This window comes from Bombina bombina, chromosome 5, assembly GCF_027579735.1.
Source record: "Bombina bombina isolate aBomBom1 chromosome 5, aBomBom1.pri, whole genome shotgun sequence".
Lineage (NCBI taxonomy): Eukaryota > Metazoa > Chordata > Amphibia > Anura > Bombinatoridae > Bombina > Bombina bombina.
Genome location: NC_069503.1, coordinates 677538826 through 677556981, shown reverse-complemented (window position 1 = coordinate 677556981; position 18156 = coordinate 677538826). Strand labels below are relative to the sequence as shown.

Below are 18156 nucleotides of genomic sequence, written 5' to 3'. Positions count from 1 at the left end.
ACAGGCAACGCCCGTCTTTTCTTAAAATGTGTCTTTGTTAATACTTCTTAGCAAATAACATTTTTGTTTGCTGTGACAATTTGTATTTGCAAACTATAGCCTTAAAATGTTAAAACCACATTAAACTTAATTGCTGAACTTAAAATAGAAAGTTATGTAGTGTACGTAATTTAATAATCAAAGCAAAGGTAAAGAATGGAAAAGGGAAGGCAATTAATGAGCTAATTTTCAGAGAAAAGTCCATAGCCACAAAAGCACCTAATGTTTGCCTGCTTCTACCCTGTACTGTTTAAGGCCCTCTCTCAAACTACAAATGACAGGTAGGCATGCACAATGTATCTGCTGACCTCTGTCTCTCTCCTCTTCACTTTCAAAGCTCTCTCGCCTGTCATGCCGGGGACTAGAAGGGGAACTGTAACTCTCCGAAGAGGTTTCTCCACAAGTTTCATGCCCAGACCCAACCTCCAATGTTGGCTCTAAAAATAAGAAAGACAAAACAAATGTTCTTTCAAATCTGTATTGGAGGCGGTTACTACTACTACTATGCGTGAAAATCACCCAGTGCTAGCAATAAGTAAGTTTTACTTCATTTTAGAGTCAAAGTAATTTAAGACTCAAAAATCATTAATAGTTCAACAATAAAAAATGTGGGGACTGCAAATGAGTACCCTAAAATTAAGTTTGTGAAGCTTAGGGTGAAAGGAGGAGAAGCTGATTTGCAATAAATTGTCCGTGTCCTCTTACTAAAAAGCCCATTTTTATTTCAAACAGACTCGAAATGCATTTTTCATACCATGTACTCAACATAAAAATAATTTTACTTATGTTTACTTTTGACTAGCTTTTATAAACATAGAATTTATAAAACAGTGTTACAGGAATAATTAACAATAAAAAAAAGGTCAAATCCTCATGTTTCAAGTGTTTAGCATGGCCTACCAATATACAAATAAACACTTGAACGGTCTATGGAAATTGTATTAAGTTAAATAAGCCTACTTTTTCTTGTCTGGCTTGTGGGGTTTTCTCCCTCAAACACCAAAGAAGACTTCACAAATATAGTGTGCCACAACAAATTACCTTTTGAACTGGCAACTTGACAGGTGGATTAAGTGGTTCAAGGCACCCCCCCCCCCATTTGTGTAATTTCTAGCTGGCTGCTACAAATATAAAAGACATCCAGGCTCAACACACTCTTCAACTCCGTGTGTATGACCCTGATGAGGCAGCAAGTTGTATACAGCTTATCTGACCAAGTATCCATAATGGAGGCAAACAGGGGGAAAATGTCAGTGGCATGTCTTTTAGTCAATAAGGGTGTCAAAACAAGGCTACATGTGTTATACAGCGGTGGTTTAATCTCTTAATTACCTATGTGTTATAACTAAGACAATTTTTTTTTAAATAACAAAACAAACAGAACCCTAAAGTTATTTGGAAAATGTTAACAAGTTGATCTGTCCTCCTAAAACAGAAAAATGTTAGATGTTTGGCACTGAATGAAATTTTCAAAATTTGGGGAGGTGACTTGCTAAACAGAAAGCTTTAAAAAAAAAAAAAAAAAAAAAAAAGAAGAAGGATAAAGGAAGCTATGTACTTGCCTTTTATAATAGCGGTGTCCAAGCTCTGTATATGTTTCACTCCATTTGTTCTGCTGATTGCTCTGCCATCAAATTTCTCTGAAATCTTTCTGATGAGAAAATGTTAGAGTTAACACACTCAATTCTCTACTATATACTCTGACCCATGTTCAAATAATATTTTATAATAAAATGATTTTGAAGGTAAAAAATAACCAGCTATACATGCAATTTAGACACACTGATTTGACTATTCTCCAGGCAAAGCAACCATACCTTTCAGAAGTTGCAGTGTCCCTGTTAGATGCACGTGGGCTCCACTTATCTTTTGCTCGCTGCAGAAAAAAAACCACAAGAAGTTTCACGGTGTATCTTGTTATACAAGAAAAATAATGCACAAAATGTTTTGGGGGGGATAGGTTTTGGTTTGAGGAAACTTGTATCTACTCCTCCTCCTCAGAGCTACTATATGCAAATGTACAACAGAAAGAGAGGTTAGGCTATGCACACCCTGAAATAAAGCCAAATGTCTATTTGAAACTATATTAAAAAATAGCTAAGGGTATTACATGCATACAGGAATTCACTTTTTTTGGGGGGGGGGTGTAACTATTAGATTCAAGAAGATGAATGGAGATAACTTTAAACTCTTCATTGCAATTTTCTTCCAGATACTGCATAAATTAAAAAAAAACCCCACTCCAATGTACTTATGTTAAAAGGGTCACTCAAGTCAAAACAAACATGATTGAGAAAGAGCTTGCCGTTTTAAGACACTTTCCAATTTATTTCCATTATCACATTTTGCACAGTCTTTTTATATTCACACTTTCTGGGGAACAAGATCCTACTGAGCATGTGCACAAGCCCACAGGGTAGAGGTATACTAGTCTGTCACATGATACAGGGGGCCAGAAAATGGCAGAATTTTTTTTTCGAATTTCAAATTAGCAGCATCTTTTTTCTCTGACAAAGTGCCATTGTCTTTATTATGCACTTTGTAATTCTACTGCATTGAGTGGTCCTTTAATTTATTTTCTTAATATTATTCATTGAAGAGCAACTGGAGCACAAATGCTTTTAATGTTATACATTGTGCAAACAATGCTCATCTAGTGCTCAAAGGTGTATAACATTGGTAAAAGCAATGACGCAAAACTGCTGCCATATCATGCTCCAGACAGGTGCACTCAACATACATAGGTAAGCTGTTCAACAAATGATACCAAGAGAATACATTTACTTGAGAGATTCTCAGAGGTTTTGATCATTGTATGGAAATATACCTCATGATTAAGGCTTGCTGACAATTTGCTGAAAATGAGCTCATATCAGCACGGGTTATACTGTATTATCTGGAAAGAATATTGTCATATTTGCTCAAAATAACATATAAGACATTAGCATGCTGTGGCTGGAGAATAAATGTTTATTATTTTATAGGATTTCTCAATAATGCCTTTACCTGGTCTGCTAGTCGTGTATGACTGTCTGGATGTGGAGATCCAGGGCAGCTTTTCTTCTGCCAGTCTGTTCCACCATTTTGATCAGGATGCAGCATATGAAGACCCTCCAGGGATGAGCTTTTGGTGACAGAGCTGCTGAAACAATTACAAGGAGTTAGAACGGACACGGGTTGTAGAAACATTTAGAAAAATGAAACTAAAATTGTTCTGCATGTATGGCTAGATTTAATACTCTATGCACAGTTAAATGTACACTGGCTTACCAGTGTCCCCAATTATTTCTAGAAGTCACACAACCTAATACTAGGACGGTATATAAATGGTTTTCAATCTGTTGTTTTTACTATGGTACTTCAAAGCATCTGTATGAAGCCATAGAAAGCAATAACCAAAAACTTGTCCTATGTAAAAACAATATTTCTCCTGACCTAGATTTTCAGTGAAAAACTTTCTTTCACATTTTGAGCAGTATTTTATAAAGCTTTACATCTTATCTAAACCAACAATGATTAAATAAGTTACCTCAAGACTTCTGTAATTATTGTAATTAATTATAAGATCAGTGAAAGATGTCTAAAATAAATGGAGGTACTGTATATCTAAATAAAGAACACAGCAATGGAGAACAGATTTAGATCTGCTTTAAAACTCAAACCAGATTAGATTATCAGGTCATTTATAACAGTCATAAGTCTATCACATGATCAAATATCCTTACTGTATAGGGCAGCATAAAAACATGACAACTTGTTCTTAGAAAATATCTGTCCTTTACTAATGACGTTACCAGTACCAAGTTTCATTTGAATAGTGTGTAATTTCTCCAAATGCAAGAAAGTGAGGTGTTAAAAACATGACACACTATTTATAAGTTGTTGCTTACTTTGCAAGCAGACATTTCCCACCATGTTTCTTGTGAATGGTCATGTGCTGCTGAACATCTATTAGAAATTTATGGGGGGGAAAAAATGAGAAAATTAGTAACATGCCTTTAGTAAAATATTTCAAAATAGACTTGTACTGCTGCAGCAATGTTTGTAGTAATGTTATACACTGTTGCAATCTTTACTGCTATAGGGTGCAAGAGAGGCATGCATGCCATGGGCTCTTATGAGCCTACCTATGTTTACTTTTCAACAAATTATTATATACAAGAGAATGAAGCACATATGATTTTAACACCAAATGGGGGATTGGATTGGTTAGTGCTCAGACAAAACATGAAAAAAAAAAAAAAAAAAAATTATGCTTACCTGATAAATTTCTTTCTTTCTGGGCATGGAGAGTCCACAACGTCATTCCATTTACTAGTGGGATATTCAACTCCTGGCCAGCAGGAGGTGGCAAAGAGCAACCCAGCAAATATGTTAGAGGGCCATAATACCCAAATGTTTAAACACTTGAAAGTGATGCAGCATAGCTGTAAAAAGCTGATTAGAAAATATCACCTGAACATCTCTATGTAAAAAAGAAAGATATTTTACCTCAAAAGTTCCTCAGTAGCCACCTCCCATTGTAAAGGATTTCTAAGCAGCATTTTAGTGTGTTTGTCCTGGGACATCTGAAGGGACTAGCATCGTGCACTCTCATATTATTTCACCAATCAGGTAAAGGAAGCTTACTATGAAATCTCATGAGAGTTAAGTCAAATCTCATGAGATCACAGTAAGAGTTCATGACCTCAGCACTGCTGATGCCGATTGGCTGCTGTTCATTTCTTCATTTATTTTAATTTTTTTACCTGCAGCTGGGAGCAGCTGAGTATAACTTTTTACACAGAACTTATTCTGCTGAGCTGAGGAGATTGTGAGGTAAAATATCTTCCTTTTTTACATAGAGATGCTCAGGTGATATTTTCCGGTCAGCTTTTTACAGTTATACTGCATCAGTTTCAAGTGATTTAGCATATGAGTATTATGTCCCTTTAAGTGTAACTTCCCTTACCCATAATCCCCAGTCTTTTAGCCGAAGGAAAATGGAAAAAACACAATTTATGCTTACCTGATAAATGTATTTCTCTTGTGGTGTAACCAGTCAACGGATCATCCATTACTTGTGGGATATTCTCATTCCCAACAGGAAGTTGCAAGAGGACACCCACAGCAGAGCTGTAATATAGCTCCTCCCCTAACTGTCATAGCCAGTCATTCGACCGAAAACAAGCCGAGAAAGGAGGAACCATAGGGTGCAGTGGTTACTGTAGTTTAAATTTAAAAATTACCTGCCTTAAAATGACAGGGCGGGCTGTGGACTGGATACACCACAAGAGAAATAAATTTATCAGGTAAGCATAAATTGTGTTTTCAGTCCACGGATCATCCATTACTTGTGGGATACCAATACCAAAGCTAAAGTACATGGATGAAGGGAGGGACAAGGCAGGAACTTAAATGGAAGGAACCACTGCCTGTTAAAACCTCTTTCCCAAATATAGCCTCCGAAGAAGCAAAAGTATCAAATTTGTAAAATTTTGAAAAAGTATGAAGCGAAGACCAAGTCGCCGCCTTGCAAATCTGTTCAACAGAAGCCTCATTTTTAAAGGCCCAAGTGGAAGCCACAGCTCTAGTGGAATGAGCTGTAATCCTTTCAGGAGGCTGCTGTCCAGCAGTCTCATAGGCTAAGCGGATTAAGCTTCTTAGCCAAAAAGAAAAAGAGGTTGCCAAAGCCTTTTGACCTCTCCTCTGTCCAGAGTAGACAACAAACAAAGCAGATGTTTGACGAAAATCTTTAGTAGCTTGTAAGTAAAACTTTAAAGCACAGACCACGTCCAGATTGTGTAACGCAAGGATGGAACCACAATCTCTTGATTGATATTCTTGTTAGATACCACCTTAGGTAAGAACCCAGGTTTGGTACGCAGGACTACCTTATCCGTATGAAAAATCAGATAAGGAGAATCACATTGTAAGGCAGATACTCTAAGAGCCGAGGAAATAGCCACCAAAAAAAAAAAAAAAAAAAAAAGAACTTTCCAAGATAAAAGTTTGATATCTATGGAATGAAGAGGTTCAAACGGAACTCCTTGAAGAACCTTAAGAACCAAGTTTAAGCTCCATGGTGGAGCAACAGGTTTAAACACAGGCTTGATTCAAACTAAAGCCTGACAAAATGCCTGAACGTCTGGAACATCTGCCAGACGCTAGTGCAAAAGAATAGACAGAGCAAAAATCTGTCCCTTTAAGAAACTAGCCGACAATCCTTTTTCCAAACCTTCTTGGAGAAAAGATAAAATCCTAGGAATCCTGACCTTACTCCATGAGTAACCCTTGGATTCACACCAATAAAGATATCTACGCCATACCTTATGGTAAATTTTCCTGGTGACAGGCTTTCGTGCCTGTATTAAGGTATCAATAACTGACTCGGAGAAGCCACGCTTTGATAAAATCAAGCATTCAATCTCCAGGCAGTCAGCCTCAGAGAAATTAGATTTGGATGGTTGAAAGAACCCTGAAGTAGAAGGTCCTGTCTCAGAGGCAGAGACCATGGTGGAAAGGATGACATGTCCACTAGATCTGCATACCAGGTCCTGCGTGGCCACGCAGGTGCTATCAGAATCACCGATGCTCTCTCCTGCTTGATCTTGGCAATCAGTCGAGGGAGCAGAGGAAACGGTGGAAACACATAAGCCAGGTTGAAAGACCAGGGCACTGCTAGAGTATCTATCAGTGTCGCCTTGGGATCCCTGGACCTGGATCCGTAACACGGAAGCTTGGCGTTCTGGCGAGACGCCATGAGATCCAGTTCTGGTTTGCCCCAACGGAGAATCAGTTGTGCAAATACCTCCGGATGGAGTTACCACTCTCCCGGATGAAAAGTCTGACGACTTAGAAAATCCGCCTCCCAGTGCTCTACACCTGGGATATGGATAGCTGATAGGTGGCAAGAGTGAATCTCTGCCCAGTGAATTATTTTTGAAACTTCTAACATCTCTAGGGAACTTCTTGTTCCCCCTCGATGGTTGATGTAAGCTACAGTCGTGATGTTGACCGACTGAAATCTGATGTACCTCAGAGTTGTTAACTGAGGCCAAACCTGAAGAGCCTTGAATATCGCTCTTAGTTCCAGAATATTTATTGGAAGGAGAGACTCCTCCTGAGTCCACGATCCCTGAGCCTTCAGGGAGTTCCAGACTGCACCCCAACCTAGAAGGCTGGCATTTGTTGTTACAATAGTCCAATCTGGCCTGCGAAGGTCATACCTTTGGACAGATGGATCCGAGATAGCCATAGCCACCAGGGAAGAGGATCCCTGGTCTCTTGGTCCAGATTCAGTTGAGGGGCCAAATCTGTGTAATCCCCGCTCCACTGACTGAGCCTGCATAGTTGCAGCGGTCTGAGATGTAAGCGTGCAAACGGCACTATGTACATTGCCGCTACCATTAAGCCGATTACTTCCATACACTGAGCCACCAAAGGGCGCGGAATGGAATGAAGAACCCGACAGGAATTTAGAAGCTTTGATAACCTGACTCCGTCAAGGTAAATTTTTCCTAGAAAGGAAACTCTTGCGAGTTGGGATAGAAAACACTTTTCCTCGTTCACTTTCCACCCATGCGACCTCAGAAATGCCAGTACTACGTCCGTATGAGACTTGGCAATTTGGAAGTTTGACGCCTCTATCAGGATGTCGTCTAAATAAGGGGCTACTGCTATGCCCCGCAGCCTTAGGACTGCCAAAAGCGACCCTAGAACCTTTGTAAAGATTCTTGGGGCTGTAGCTAATCCAAAGGGAAGAGCTACAACTGGTAATGCCTGTCTTGAAAGGCAAACCTGAGAAACCGATGATGATCTTTGTGTATCGGAATGTGAAGATAAGCATCCTTTAGATCCACTGTAGTCATATATTGACCCTCCTGGATCAGTGGTAGGATGGTACGAATAGTTTCCATCTTGAACGACGGAACTTTGAGGAATTTGTTTAAGATCTTTAGATCCAAAATCGGTCTGAAGGTTCCCTCTTTTTTGGGAACCACAAACAGATTTGAGTAAAAACCCTGTTCCTGTTCCTCCTTTGGAACTGGATGGATCACTCCCATAACTAGGAGGTCTCGTACACAGTGTAAGAATGCCTCTCTCTTTATCTGGTTTGCAGATAATTGTGAAAGGTGAAATCTCACTTTTGGGGGGGAAGCTTTGAAGTCCAGAAGATATCCCTGGGATATAATTTCCAACGCCCAGGGATCCTGAACATCTCTTGCCCACGCCTGGGCGAAGAGTGAAAGTCTGCCCCCTACTAGATCCGTTACCGGATAGGGGGTCGTTCCTTCATGCTGTCTTAGAGGCAGCAGCAGGCTTTTTGACCTGCGTACCTTTTTTCCAGGTCTGGTTTGGTCTCCAGACCGTCTTGGATTGAGCAAAAGTTCCCTCTTGTTTATTATTAGAGGAAGTTGATGCCGCACCTGCCTTGAAGTTTCGAAAGGCACGAAAATTAAACTGTTTGGCCCTAGATTTGGACCTTTCCTGAGGAAGGGCACAACCTTTTCCTCCTGTGATATCAGCAATAATCTCCTTCAAACCAGGCCTGAATAGGGTCTGCCCCTTGAAGGGAATGTTAAGTAGCTTAGATTTTAAAGTCACGTCAGCTGACCATGATTTAAGCCATAGCGCTCTGCGCGCCTGTATAGCAAAACCAGAATTCTTAGCCGTTAGTTTATTCAAATGAACAATGGCATCAGAAATAAAATAATTGGCTAGCTTAAGTGCTCTAAGTTTGCCAAGTATGTCATCCAATGGAGTCTCTACCTGTAAAAGCCTCTTCCAGAGACTCCAACCAGTACGCCGCAGCAGCAGTGACAGGGGCAATGCATGCAATGGGCTGTAGGATAAAACCTTGTTGAATAAATATTTTCTTAAGGTAACCTAATTTTTTATCCATTGTCTCTAAAAAAAGCACAACTGTCCTCGACAGGGATAGTAGTACGCTTTGCTAGAGTAGAAACTGCTCCCTCCACCTTAGGGACTGTCTGCCATAAGTCCCGTGTGGTGGCGTCTATTGGAAAACATTTTTCTAAAAATTGGAGGGGAAGAGAACGGCACACCTGGTCTATCCCATTCCTTATTAATAATTTCTGTAAACCTTTTAGGTATTGGAAAAACATCAGTACACACCGGCACTGCAAAACATTTATCCAGTCTACAAAATTTCTCTGGCACTGCAATGGTATCACAGTCATTCAGAGCAGCTAAAACCTCCCTAAGTAACACGCGGAGGTGTTCAAGCTTAAATTTAAATGTAGAAATGTCAGAATCAGGTTGCATCTTTCCCGAGTCAGAAACATCACCCAGACTGAAGCTCTCCTTCCTCAGCTTCTGCATATTGTGAGGCACTATCAGACATGGTTCTTAAAGCGTCAGTATGCTCTGCATTTCGTCTAACCCCAGAGTTATCTCGCTTACCTCTAAATTCAGGTAGTCTGGCTAATACCGCTGACAGTGTATTATCCATGACTGCCGCCATGTCTTGTAAAGTAAACGCTATGGGCGCCCTAGATGTACTTGGCGCCATTTGAGCGTTAGTCCCTTGGGCGGGAGTCAAAGGGTCTGACACGTGGGGAGAGTGAGTCGGCATAACTTTCCCCTCGTCAGATTCCTCTGGTGATAATTTTTTTAAAAACAGAATATGATCTTTATTGCATAAAATGAAATCAGTACATTTGGTACACATTCTAAGAGGGGGTTCCACCATGGCTTTTAAACATAATGAACAAGGAGTTTCTTCTATGTCAGACATGTTTATACAGACTAGCAAGCTTGGAAAACACTTTAAATCAAGTTAACAAGCAAATATAAAAAAACGGTACTGTGCCTTTAAGAGAAACAAATTTTGTCAGAATTTGAAAAACAGTGAAAAAATGCAGTAAATCAAACTAATTTTTTACAGTGTATGTAATAGGCTAGCAGAGCATTGCATCCACTTGCAAATGGATGATTAACCCCTTAGTTCAAAAAACGGATCAAAAAACGAAATATAAAAAAAAAAAAAAAAAAAAAAAGTCTAACAGTCCCAACCAACTGCCACAGCAAGCTGTGGTCCTACCTTCCCCAATAAACGACTTTGGAAAGCCTTTGAGCCCTTTAGATATGTCCTATAGCATACAGGGGACTCCTGAGGGAAGCTGGATGTCACAGTTTGTAATTTTAACTGCACCAACTGTAACTTTTATACTATAACAGTGGAAAGCCTCAGTAAAACTTTCTAGCCAAAATTTAAGCCAGCCATGTGGAAAAAACTAGGCCCCAATAAAGTTTTATCACCAATGCATATATAAAAACGATTAAACATGCCAGCAAACGTTTATATTGCAATATCATAAGGGTATTACCCCTGGGAGTAAGCATGATACCAGTCGATATTAAATCACTGTATTCAGGCTTAACTTACATTAATCCAGTATCAGCAGCATTTTCTAGTGTTTTCCATCTCTAGAAAAAATTATAACTGCACATACCTGATAGCAGAATAAACTGCACGCCATTCTCTCGCTGAAGTTACCTCATCTGTGTAATCCCCTCAGACATATGTGAGAATAGCAATAGATCTTAGTTACAACCTGCTAAGATCATAGAAACCTCAGGCAGATTCTTCTTCTATTTACTGCCTGAGATAAAATAGCACAACTCCGGTACTATTTAAAAATAAACTTTTGATTGAAGAAAATAAACTAACTATATTTAACCACTCTCTCCTACAACATCCTAGCTTGTTGAGAGTTGCAAGAGAATGACTGGCTATGACAGTTAGGGGAGGAGCTATATTACAGCTCTGCTGTGGGTGTCCTCTTGCAACTTCCTGTTGGGAATGAGAATATCCCACAAGTAATGGATGATCCGTGGACTGGATACACCTTACAAGAGAAAGAAGAAATAAAGATCTTTCTTTATCATGGGACCCTAATGGAATGGTTCAATCATGTACTTTTTTTTTTAAGTCTGTTGACAGTAACAACTTTATAGATTTCTATAGTAATCATTCTAGTTGGAAACGGAATATTCCTTATAGCCAGTTAATGCGTATTTGCCGTAGCTGTACAGAATTGGGCACCTTTAACATCCAGAGTAATATTCTCAAAGAGGTTTAGAGAAAAAAAAAACTACCCAAATTCTATTATAGAAGCAGGTTTTACGAGAGCTAGGGAACTTAACAGGGATAATCTTTTTGTGAATAGAACTAAGACACTGGATGCTTCTCCAATGAAGACATAATTTATTACCAGGTACAATTTTAACCACAAAAAAATTAAAGATAGTATCCAAACACTGGAATATTTTATTGAGGGATCCAATTTTCAAACAGATTTTAGAACAATATCCAACTTGCACTTTTAGGAGAGCTCCTACACTAAAGGAGAAATTAGCCCCCAGTAAGGTGGTGATGTGCAAACACACAAATAAGAAGGCCATACAGGTATCATCTATAAGAAATAGAAAGAACAAACCAAAAAAGAAGCTCTTATCAATGTAAACACAGTAGATGCCATATGTGTGAATATATCACAGATGGGGCTACGAACATTAAATCCTATAGTACTGGAGAAATTTTTGATCTCCTACAAAGAATTACTTGTGATTCCACATATGTGATCTATTGTATTACTTGCATTTGTGGCCTACAATATATAAGTCACACCTGCAGAAAAGTGTGTTGTAGATGGTCTGAGCACCTTAGGATCATCAAAATGACAATTACACCTCTGGACGTGATATTGCCAAATAAGTTTATTAATAGAATGTCCAGATTACGCCAACGCAAGACATATTGGATATAGCAATTTGGGTCTCTTTATCCAGATGGTCTAAAAAAAAGTTAGACACTGGAGTCTTTTGAATTACTTATCTATATAGGATACTAGTCAATTTTTGTTAATAAAATACCTGCTAGCCCATAGGTGGTTTTAAGTATAATTTATAACATTATGTTTTGGGTTGTTGTTAGTTCAATTTAATGAGCAACATAATTTCTTTGCTTTATAATCTATTAATATTGTATTTCTGTTTACCAACATTATTAATATATCCATTTCTTTATTTTTTCACCATTAAGCATTTTTATGAATTAATTGTAATCTTTTATAGATATATGACAAATGTAATAATTCTATGCACACTTTGTTAAATGTGTTTCTATTGGTCACTTTAGACAAACCTTTATAATGAATTGGGTTATCGTTTATTTTAATTGATTAATTTACCATTTGTATTTAATATACAAGAGTTTGACACTGATCACTGCATTATTTAAAAATTCATATCTATTATATAGTTTGAGCGAAGAATAACGCTATACTGTACAAGTTTATTTTTAAAACCCATATACGTCAACATAGGGGGCGGTGTATTAGAGTATGGCATGGAGGAGGGCGTTATTGAGCGAAGAGTAGCGCTATATTGTACTAGCTTAATTGAAAAGCCCATATACGTCAAAGGGGACGTTGAATTTTAGTTGGTCATAGAGGACGGCGTGGCTAATAATTCACCGTAATCCACCCTTGTTGCTTTAACTTTTCCTTGTTTGTCAGCAAAGGTATTATGCATCTGTTCTATAATCTTACGGATTCGTTTTATACAAACAAATTGCAATTGTCTGTAGAATTGCTGGCTTCTAGATTTGTTAGCATCGATATATTATTCTATGCATTGAATTAGGTTTTCACTGGCCTCACAGTTTGCTTTATTATAATATATGGCGCCACAGCGCTCTATATAATTGAGATCAAAGATTGAAGGTTCAATATACTCATTAAATGATATGAAGCCTAATAGAAACTGTAACCCTATATAATTTTTTGACAATTTATATGTACACATATGCTTGTTATTTGTTAACTCTGTCAAATTGTGAAACTATGCATCACATTTGTTACGGCCTTAATTGTACACCTGTGCCCATTTTGTTACACTTGTATCGGATTGGTGTTTGACCATTTAAATAAGACTCTGTTTGCTGCATAGCACTATATGCCTGAAGAAACGGAGCAGAAGTCGCAGAGAAACGCGTTGCATTGTGGTGCAACTTGATTGCAGTATTGTTTTTATATTTGTTCACATCATTTTTTTATATAAATACAACTTTTACTACACATTTTGGAAGCAGCATTTTTATTGGAGTTTTTTAGCCGAGTGCTAATCCTGATAATTTCAACAGCCTTATATAGTGAGCTGTGTGTTTGGCACTTGTTAGTGCTTATCTGAATGTGAGTACCCTGGGCACATGCCGGACTTATTCTGGGGCTACATTTGTTTGGTTTATCTGCACTAGGAGGCGCCCTTATCCATTTGCTTTCTTTTAGATCAAGGGTGTAAAGGTGCCTGAGGTTTTCTAAAAAAAAAAAAAATGTAGTTATATTAAAAAGAGGCCAGGGTCGTGGACTATCCATGACCATAAAGAAATTTATCAGGTAAGCATAAATTTTGTTTTCTTTCTTATGGCATTGAGAGTCCACGAAGCCATTCCAATTACTAGTGGGAACCAATACCCAAGCTAGAGGACACAGAATGAACAGGGAGGGAGAACAAGGCAGGAGGACCTAAACAGAAGGCACCACCGCTTGAAGAACCATTCTCCAAAAAGAAGCCTCAGCCGAGGCAAATGTATCAAAATGTGTAGAATTTGGAAAAAGTATGCAGAGAGGACCATGTAGCCGCCTTGCAAATCTGTTCCACAGAAGCTTCATTTTTGAAATCCCAAGAAGAGGAGACAGTCCTAGTGGAATGAGCCATAGTTCTCTCAGGAGGCTGCTGTCCAGCAATCTCATAAGCAAAACGAATCAAAATTCTCAACCAGAGAGAAAGAAGTAGAAGTGGCCTTCTGACACTTACGTTTTCCAGAGAAAACAACAAACCAGACAGAAGATTGCCGAAAATCTTTAGTAGCAAGGAACAACAATTTCATGATTAATGTTACGATCCGACACCACCTTAGAGAGGAAACCCAATTTAGCACGAAGAACCACCTTATCTGCATAAAAGATAAGGTACGGAGAATCACACTGCAGAGCTGAAAGTTCAGAAACTCTGCAAGCGGATGAAATAGCAAGGAAAAACAAAACCTTCCAAGATAACAGTTTTATATCAACAATATGCATCGGCTCAAACGGAGCCTCCTGCAAAACTTTAAGAACTAGATTAAGGCTCCAAGGAGGAACAACAGGTTTAAACACAGGCCTGATTCTGACCAGGGCCTGTACAAAAGCTTGAACATCTGGTAAGTCTGCCAGACGTTTGTGCAAAAGGATAGATAATGCAGAAAACTGACCTTTCACAGTACTGACTGACAAACCTTTCTCCAGGACATCCTGAAGAAAAGATAAAATACGGGTAATCCTCACCCGGCTCCAGAAGAAACCTTATGGTAAATCTTGTGAATAACAGGCTTGAAAGCCTGAAGCATAATATCAATGACCGCTTCAGAAAATCCACGTCTAGACAGAACTAGGCATTCAACCTCCAAGCAGTCAGCTTCAGATAATCCAGGTTTGGATGGAGGAAAGAACTCTCAATTAGAAGGTCCTTCCTCAGGGGTACTCTCCAAGGAGGTAGAGATGACATCCTTACAAGATCCACAAAACCAATCCTGTGAGGCCATGCAGGAGCTATTAGAATTACAGATGCTCTCTCCTGTTTGATACAAGCAATGACTAGTGGAAGGAGAGCAAACAGAGGAAACAGGTATGCTAGCGCGAAATTCCAAGGAACCACTAGGGCATCTATCAGACTGGTCTGAGGATCTCTGTACCTTGACCTGTACTTTGGAACCTTGGTGTTTTGGCGGGACACCATCAGTTCCAACTCCAGAACCCCCCACCTGAGGGTTATCTGAGAGAACACTTTCGGATGGAGAGCCCACTCCCTGGGATGAAAAAAAGTCTGTCTGCTCAGGACATCTGCCTCGCAATTGTCCACTCCTGAAATGTGGATAGCAGATAGACAATTGTGAGCTTCCGTCCACTGCAGAATGCGAGTCACCCCCTTCATGGCCAAGGAACCAGAGTTCCTCCCTGGTGGTTGATGTAAGCCACTGAGGTGATGTTGTCTGAATGGAATCTGATAAACCAGACTAAAGATAATTGAGGCCAGGCTGTCAAGGCATTGAAGATTGATCTCAATTCCAAGATGTTTATGGTAAGAGAAAACTCTTCCTGAGACCACAGACCGTGAACCTTCAGAGAACCGCAAACAGCTCCCCAGCCTGACAGGCTGGCGTCAGTAGTCACAATCACCCAGGAAAGTCTCAGGAAGCAAGTGCCTTAAGAAAGATGATCTTGTGAAATCTACCACGAGAGGGATTCTCTTGTTAGGGGGTCCAGATTTATCCTCTGCGAAGCTGCAGCGGTAGTAGATGGAACCAATCAAAAGGAATGATGTCCATAGAAGCCACCATTAGACCAATCACCTCCATGCATTGAGTCACTGTTTGATGATTGGCAGACTGGAGAGAAAGGCAAACAGCCAGAAGTTTGGATTTTCTGACTTTGGTCAGGAAAATCTTCATGGATAGGGAATCTATGATTGTCCCTAGGAAACACACTCTTGTAGTTGGAACTAGAGAACTCTTTTCCAGATTCACTTTACACCCGTGGAACGTATAAAAGCATCTCTGTATGAGATTTTTCCTAGTTGAAAAGATAACGCCTGAACCAGGATGTAGTCTAGATAAGGCACCACTGAAATTCCCTGGAATCTGATCACTGCCAATAGTGCTCCCAGGACCTTTGTGAATATTCTGGGAGCCGTGGCAAGACCAAATGGAAGGGCAATAAACTGGAAATGCTTGTCCAGAAAAGCAAACCTTAGAAACTGGTGATGATCCCTGTGAATGGGAACATGTAAGTATGCGTCCTTCAGGTCTATGGTTGTCTTGAACTGACCTTCTTGGACCAATGGAACAAATAGTTTCCATCTTGAAGGAAGGAACACTGAGAAATTTGTTGAGACACTAAATCTAGGATGGACTGAAAAAGTTCCCTCCTTCTTGGGAACCACAAATAGATTTGAATAGAATACTAGACCTTGTTCCTTTAGAGGGACTGGTACAATAACTGAGCAGCAAAATCTCCAGGTAAATAAACACCCCCAGGTGGTTAGGAAGACACAGAAAGCACAGTATGAGAAACAACTAAGGCATGTCATGCACAGCATTATCCTGAGAGACACTTGGCTCAGAAGGGAGAATATTTTCTTAAATTTTTTTTTTGCTGAACATGAGGAATAAAACTGCATTGGTAGGGCAATCTCGTTCTCTAAACATAGCATACATTTATCCAGCGAGATAGGCTGATCATGTTCTGAGTCCATAGCTCAAAAGAACAGGCCCCACTAGTAATAACAAGAAAGATGAACCAAAATAAAAAATAGAATTTTTTATATACTTTAATGAGAAATAAGCTTAACAAGGTAGGAAAACATCTAAGAAAATTAACTTCAGGCAAGTTATCTGAAGCTCCTACCGGACCGGAGAGACCCCCCCCAAAGAAGCTATGAACTTCCAACTAAACTATTCTTAACTGAAGTCACTCCGATCTGCGATAACTAAGCGGACACCTCTCCTCATCTAACCTCAGACACTCAGTGCTCAGGAAGATCCGCTCTGTAAAACCGGTAGTGCAGAAGTCACATGAGTTGCCGGGAAAATTAACTGCGCCTCATAAAATAAAAACGGCTGTATTGAGTTTAAATAGCCGTCAGCCCTCTCAGCAGTTTAAGCTGGTAAAAATCCAGCACAAGTTTTAATCGCCTTCCAGGTACGTTCAAAGAGTAAGGGAACAGAAAAAAACACCCCTGCTATATAGACCGCCAAGAACTAGGGAACACTGACCCCCTTAAGTCTCTTTTCTTTCTAATGACACGGTGGGAATATCACTCCTGGCCAGCAGGAGGAGGGAAAAAGCACCACAGCAAAGCTGTTAAATATCACTCCCCTACCCACAATCCCCCAGTCACTCTCTTTGCCTGTAGTGCAAGGAGGAGGTTAAGTTTAGGTGTCTGATAAAAACTTTTCTTCAATCAAGATTTTATTATTTTTAAAGCAGAGTAAGCTTACTCTGATCTTTTCTGGGGTCTAGCCTTAGTCCACATCAGTTTCTTCAGTCGGGCAGTGGTGGCTTTTGAGCACTTGAGAACTTGTGGGGTACAATCCTCACTGCGTTTTCTCAAGATTTTGCTGCCCTATCCAGAAAGCCTGAGTAGGTTTACTCGGCCTTCTTTCTTTTTTCACAGGTCCATGTGAGGTGCTACTCCCTCTCAAACCAGGTGAGCTGTCCTGCTGCCGGACAGCACTTTCAGGTAAGTGCCATTTTAATTTCTTTGCAATAAGAAAACTGGCACTTATTACAGCTAAGAGCTGTATTACATTTATGGGGACTTCATTAAACCTTCATGTATGCTTTTTTTTATTAAGGCAGTGTGGGCATTGAGACTGTGAGGAGTGGGGTTCATGGTGGCTCAGTGATCATTTTACTTTGCAAAAACTTTTTACTGTTAGCCGTTTTTTCAGCAGTTAAGGCTCTGTAACCGCTAGGACCGCTCTGTGTTTAAAAAAGGGTAACTTCCTTGTTGATGCTGTTTTGACACGCTTTCAGTGTGACTGAAGTGAGCTGTGCAGCTGTGACGATGTAGTCTGCTTCTCCAACTTATTTTCACTACGCTGCTGTTATTTTAAGTCCGGATTGTCTCTTCTGTGTGGGAAGTCACTCCGTGAGCTACAGGACAGGTAGGCACCTCAGTAAAGTTACTGAGGTGTATAGGTAGCCTGAGGTTATTTGGTTTATTTCGTTATTTACATTTAAAGACACAGTACACTTATTTTCAAATAAAGAAAATTTTTTACTCTTTTTTTCTTATTTATTACACATTATGGATCAAGAGGCCTTTCAATCCAGTATCCCAGGCAAAGTAATTGCTTGTCAGTTATGTTTTGATGCTCAGGTGAAACCGCCAGTTCCTTTTTGTCCCTCATGCATTGAGAAAACTTTAAGTTATAGAGCTAAAATATTTGACCATGAGCCACCATTATCCCAGGCAAATGCTGTTCAGGTGTCTCCTGTAGCAGATATGCCACAGCTTTCTCCTCAAGAGTCCCATCTTTTCAGTCTCCACATACTATGCCCTGTGTTT

The 18156-nt window shown here is 39.6% G+C and overlaps 1 protein-coding gene across 4 annotated transcripts in view; it reads right to left on the bottom strand.

Moving 5' to 3' along the window:
• ZCCHC2 (zinc finger CCHC-type containing 2) overlaps positions 1-18156 on the bottom strand; it is a 228741-nt gene that overhangs the window by 12054 nt on the left and 198531 nt on the right. For 2 of the 4 annotated variants that reach the window (XM_053714637.1, XM_053714636.1), the window contains exons 8-11: positions 3930-3987; positions 3046-3181; positions 1857-1915; positions 1602-1690 (exon numbers count right to left, since the gene is read on the bottom strand). In XM_053714637.1, coding sequence (XP_053570612.1) covers positions 1602-1690; positions 1857-1915; positions 3046-3181; positions 3930-3987 — 342 coding nt within the window. Of the gene's footprint in view, positions 1-347; positions 477-1601; positions 1691-1856; positions 1916-3045; positions 3182-3929; positions 3988-18156 lie in introns of all 4 variants that reach the window. The other 2 variants (XM_053714634.1, XM_053714635.1) reach the window with 2 other exon arrangements.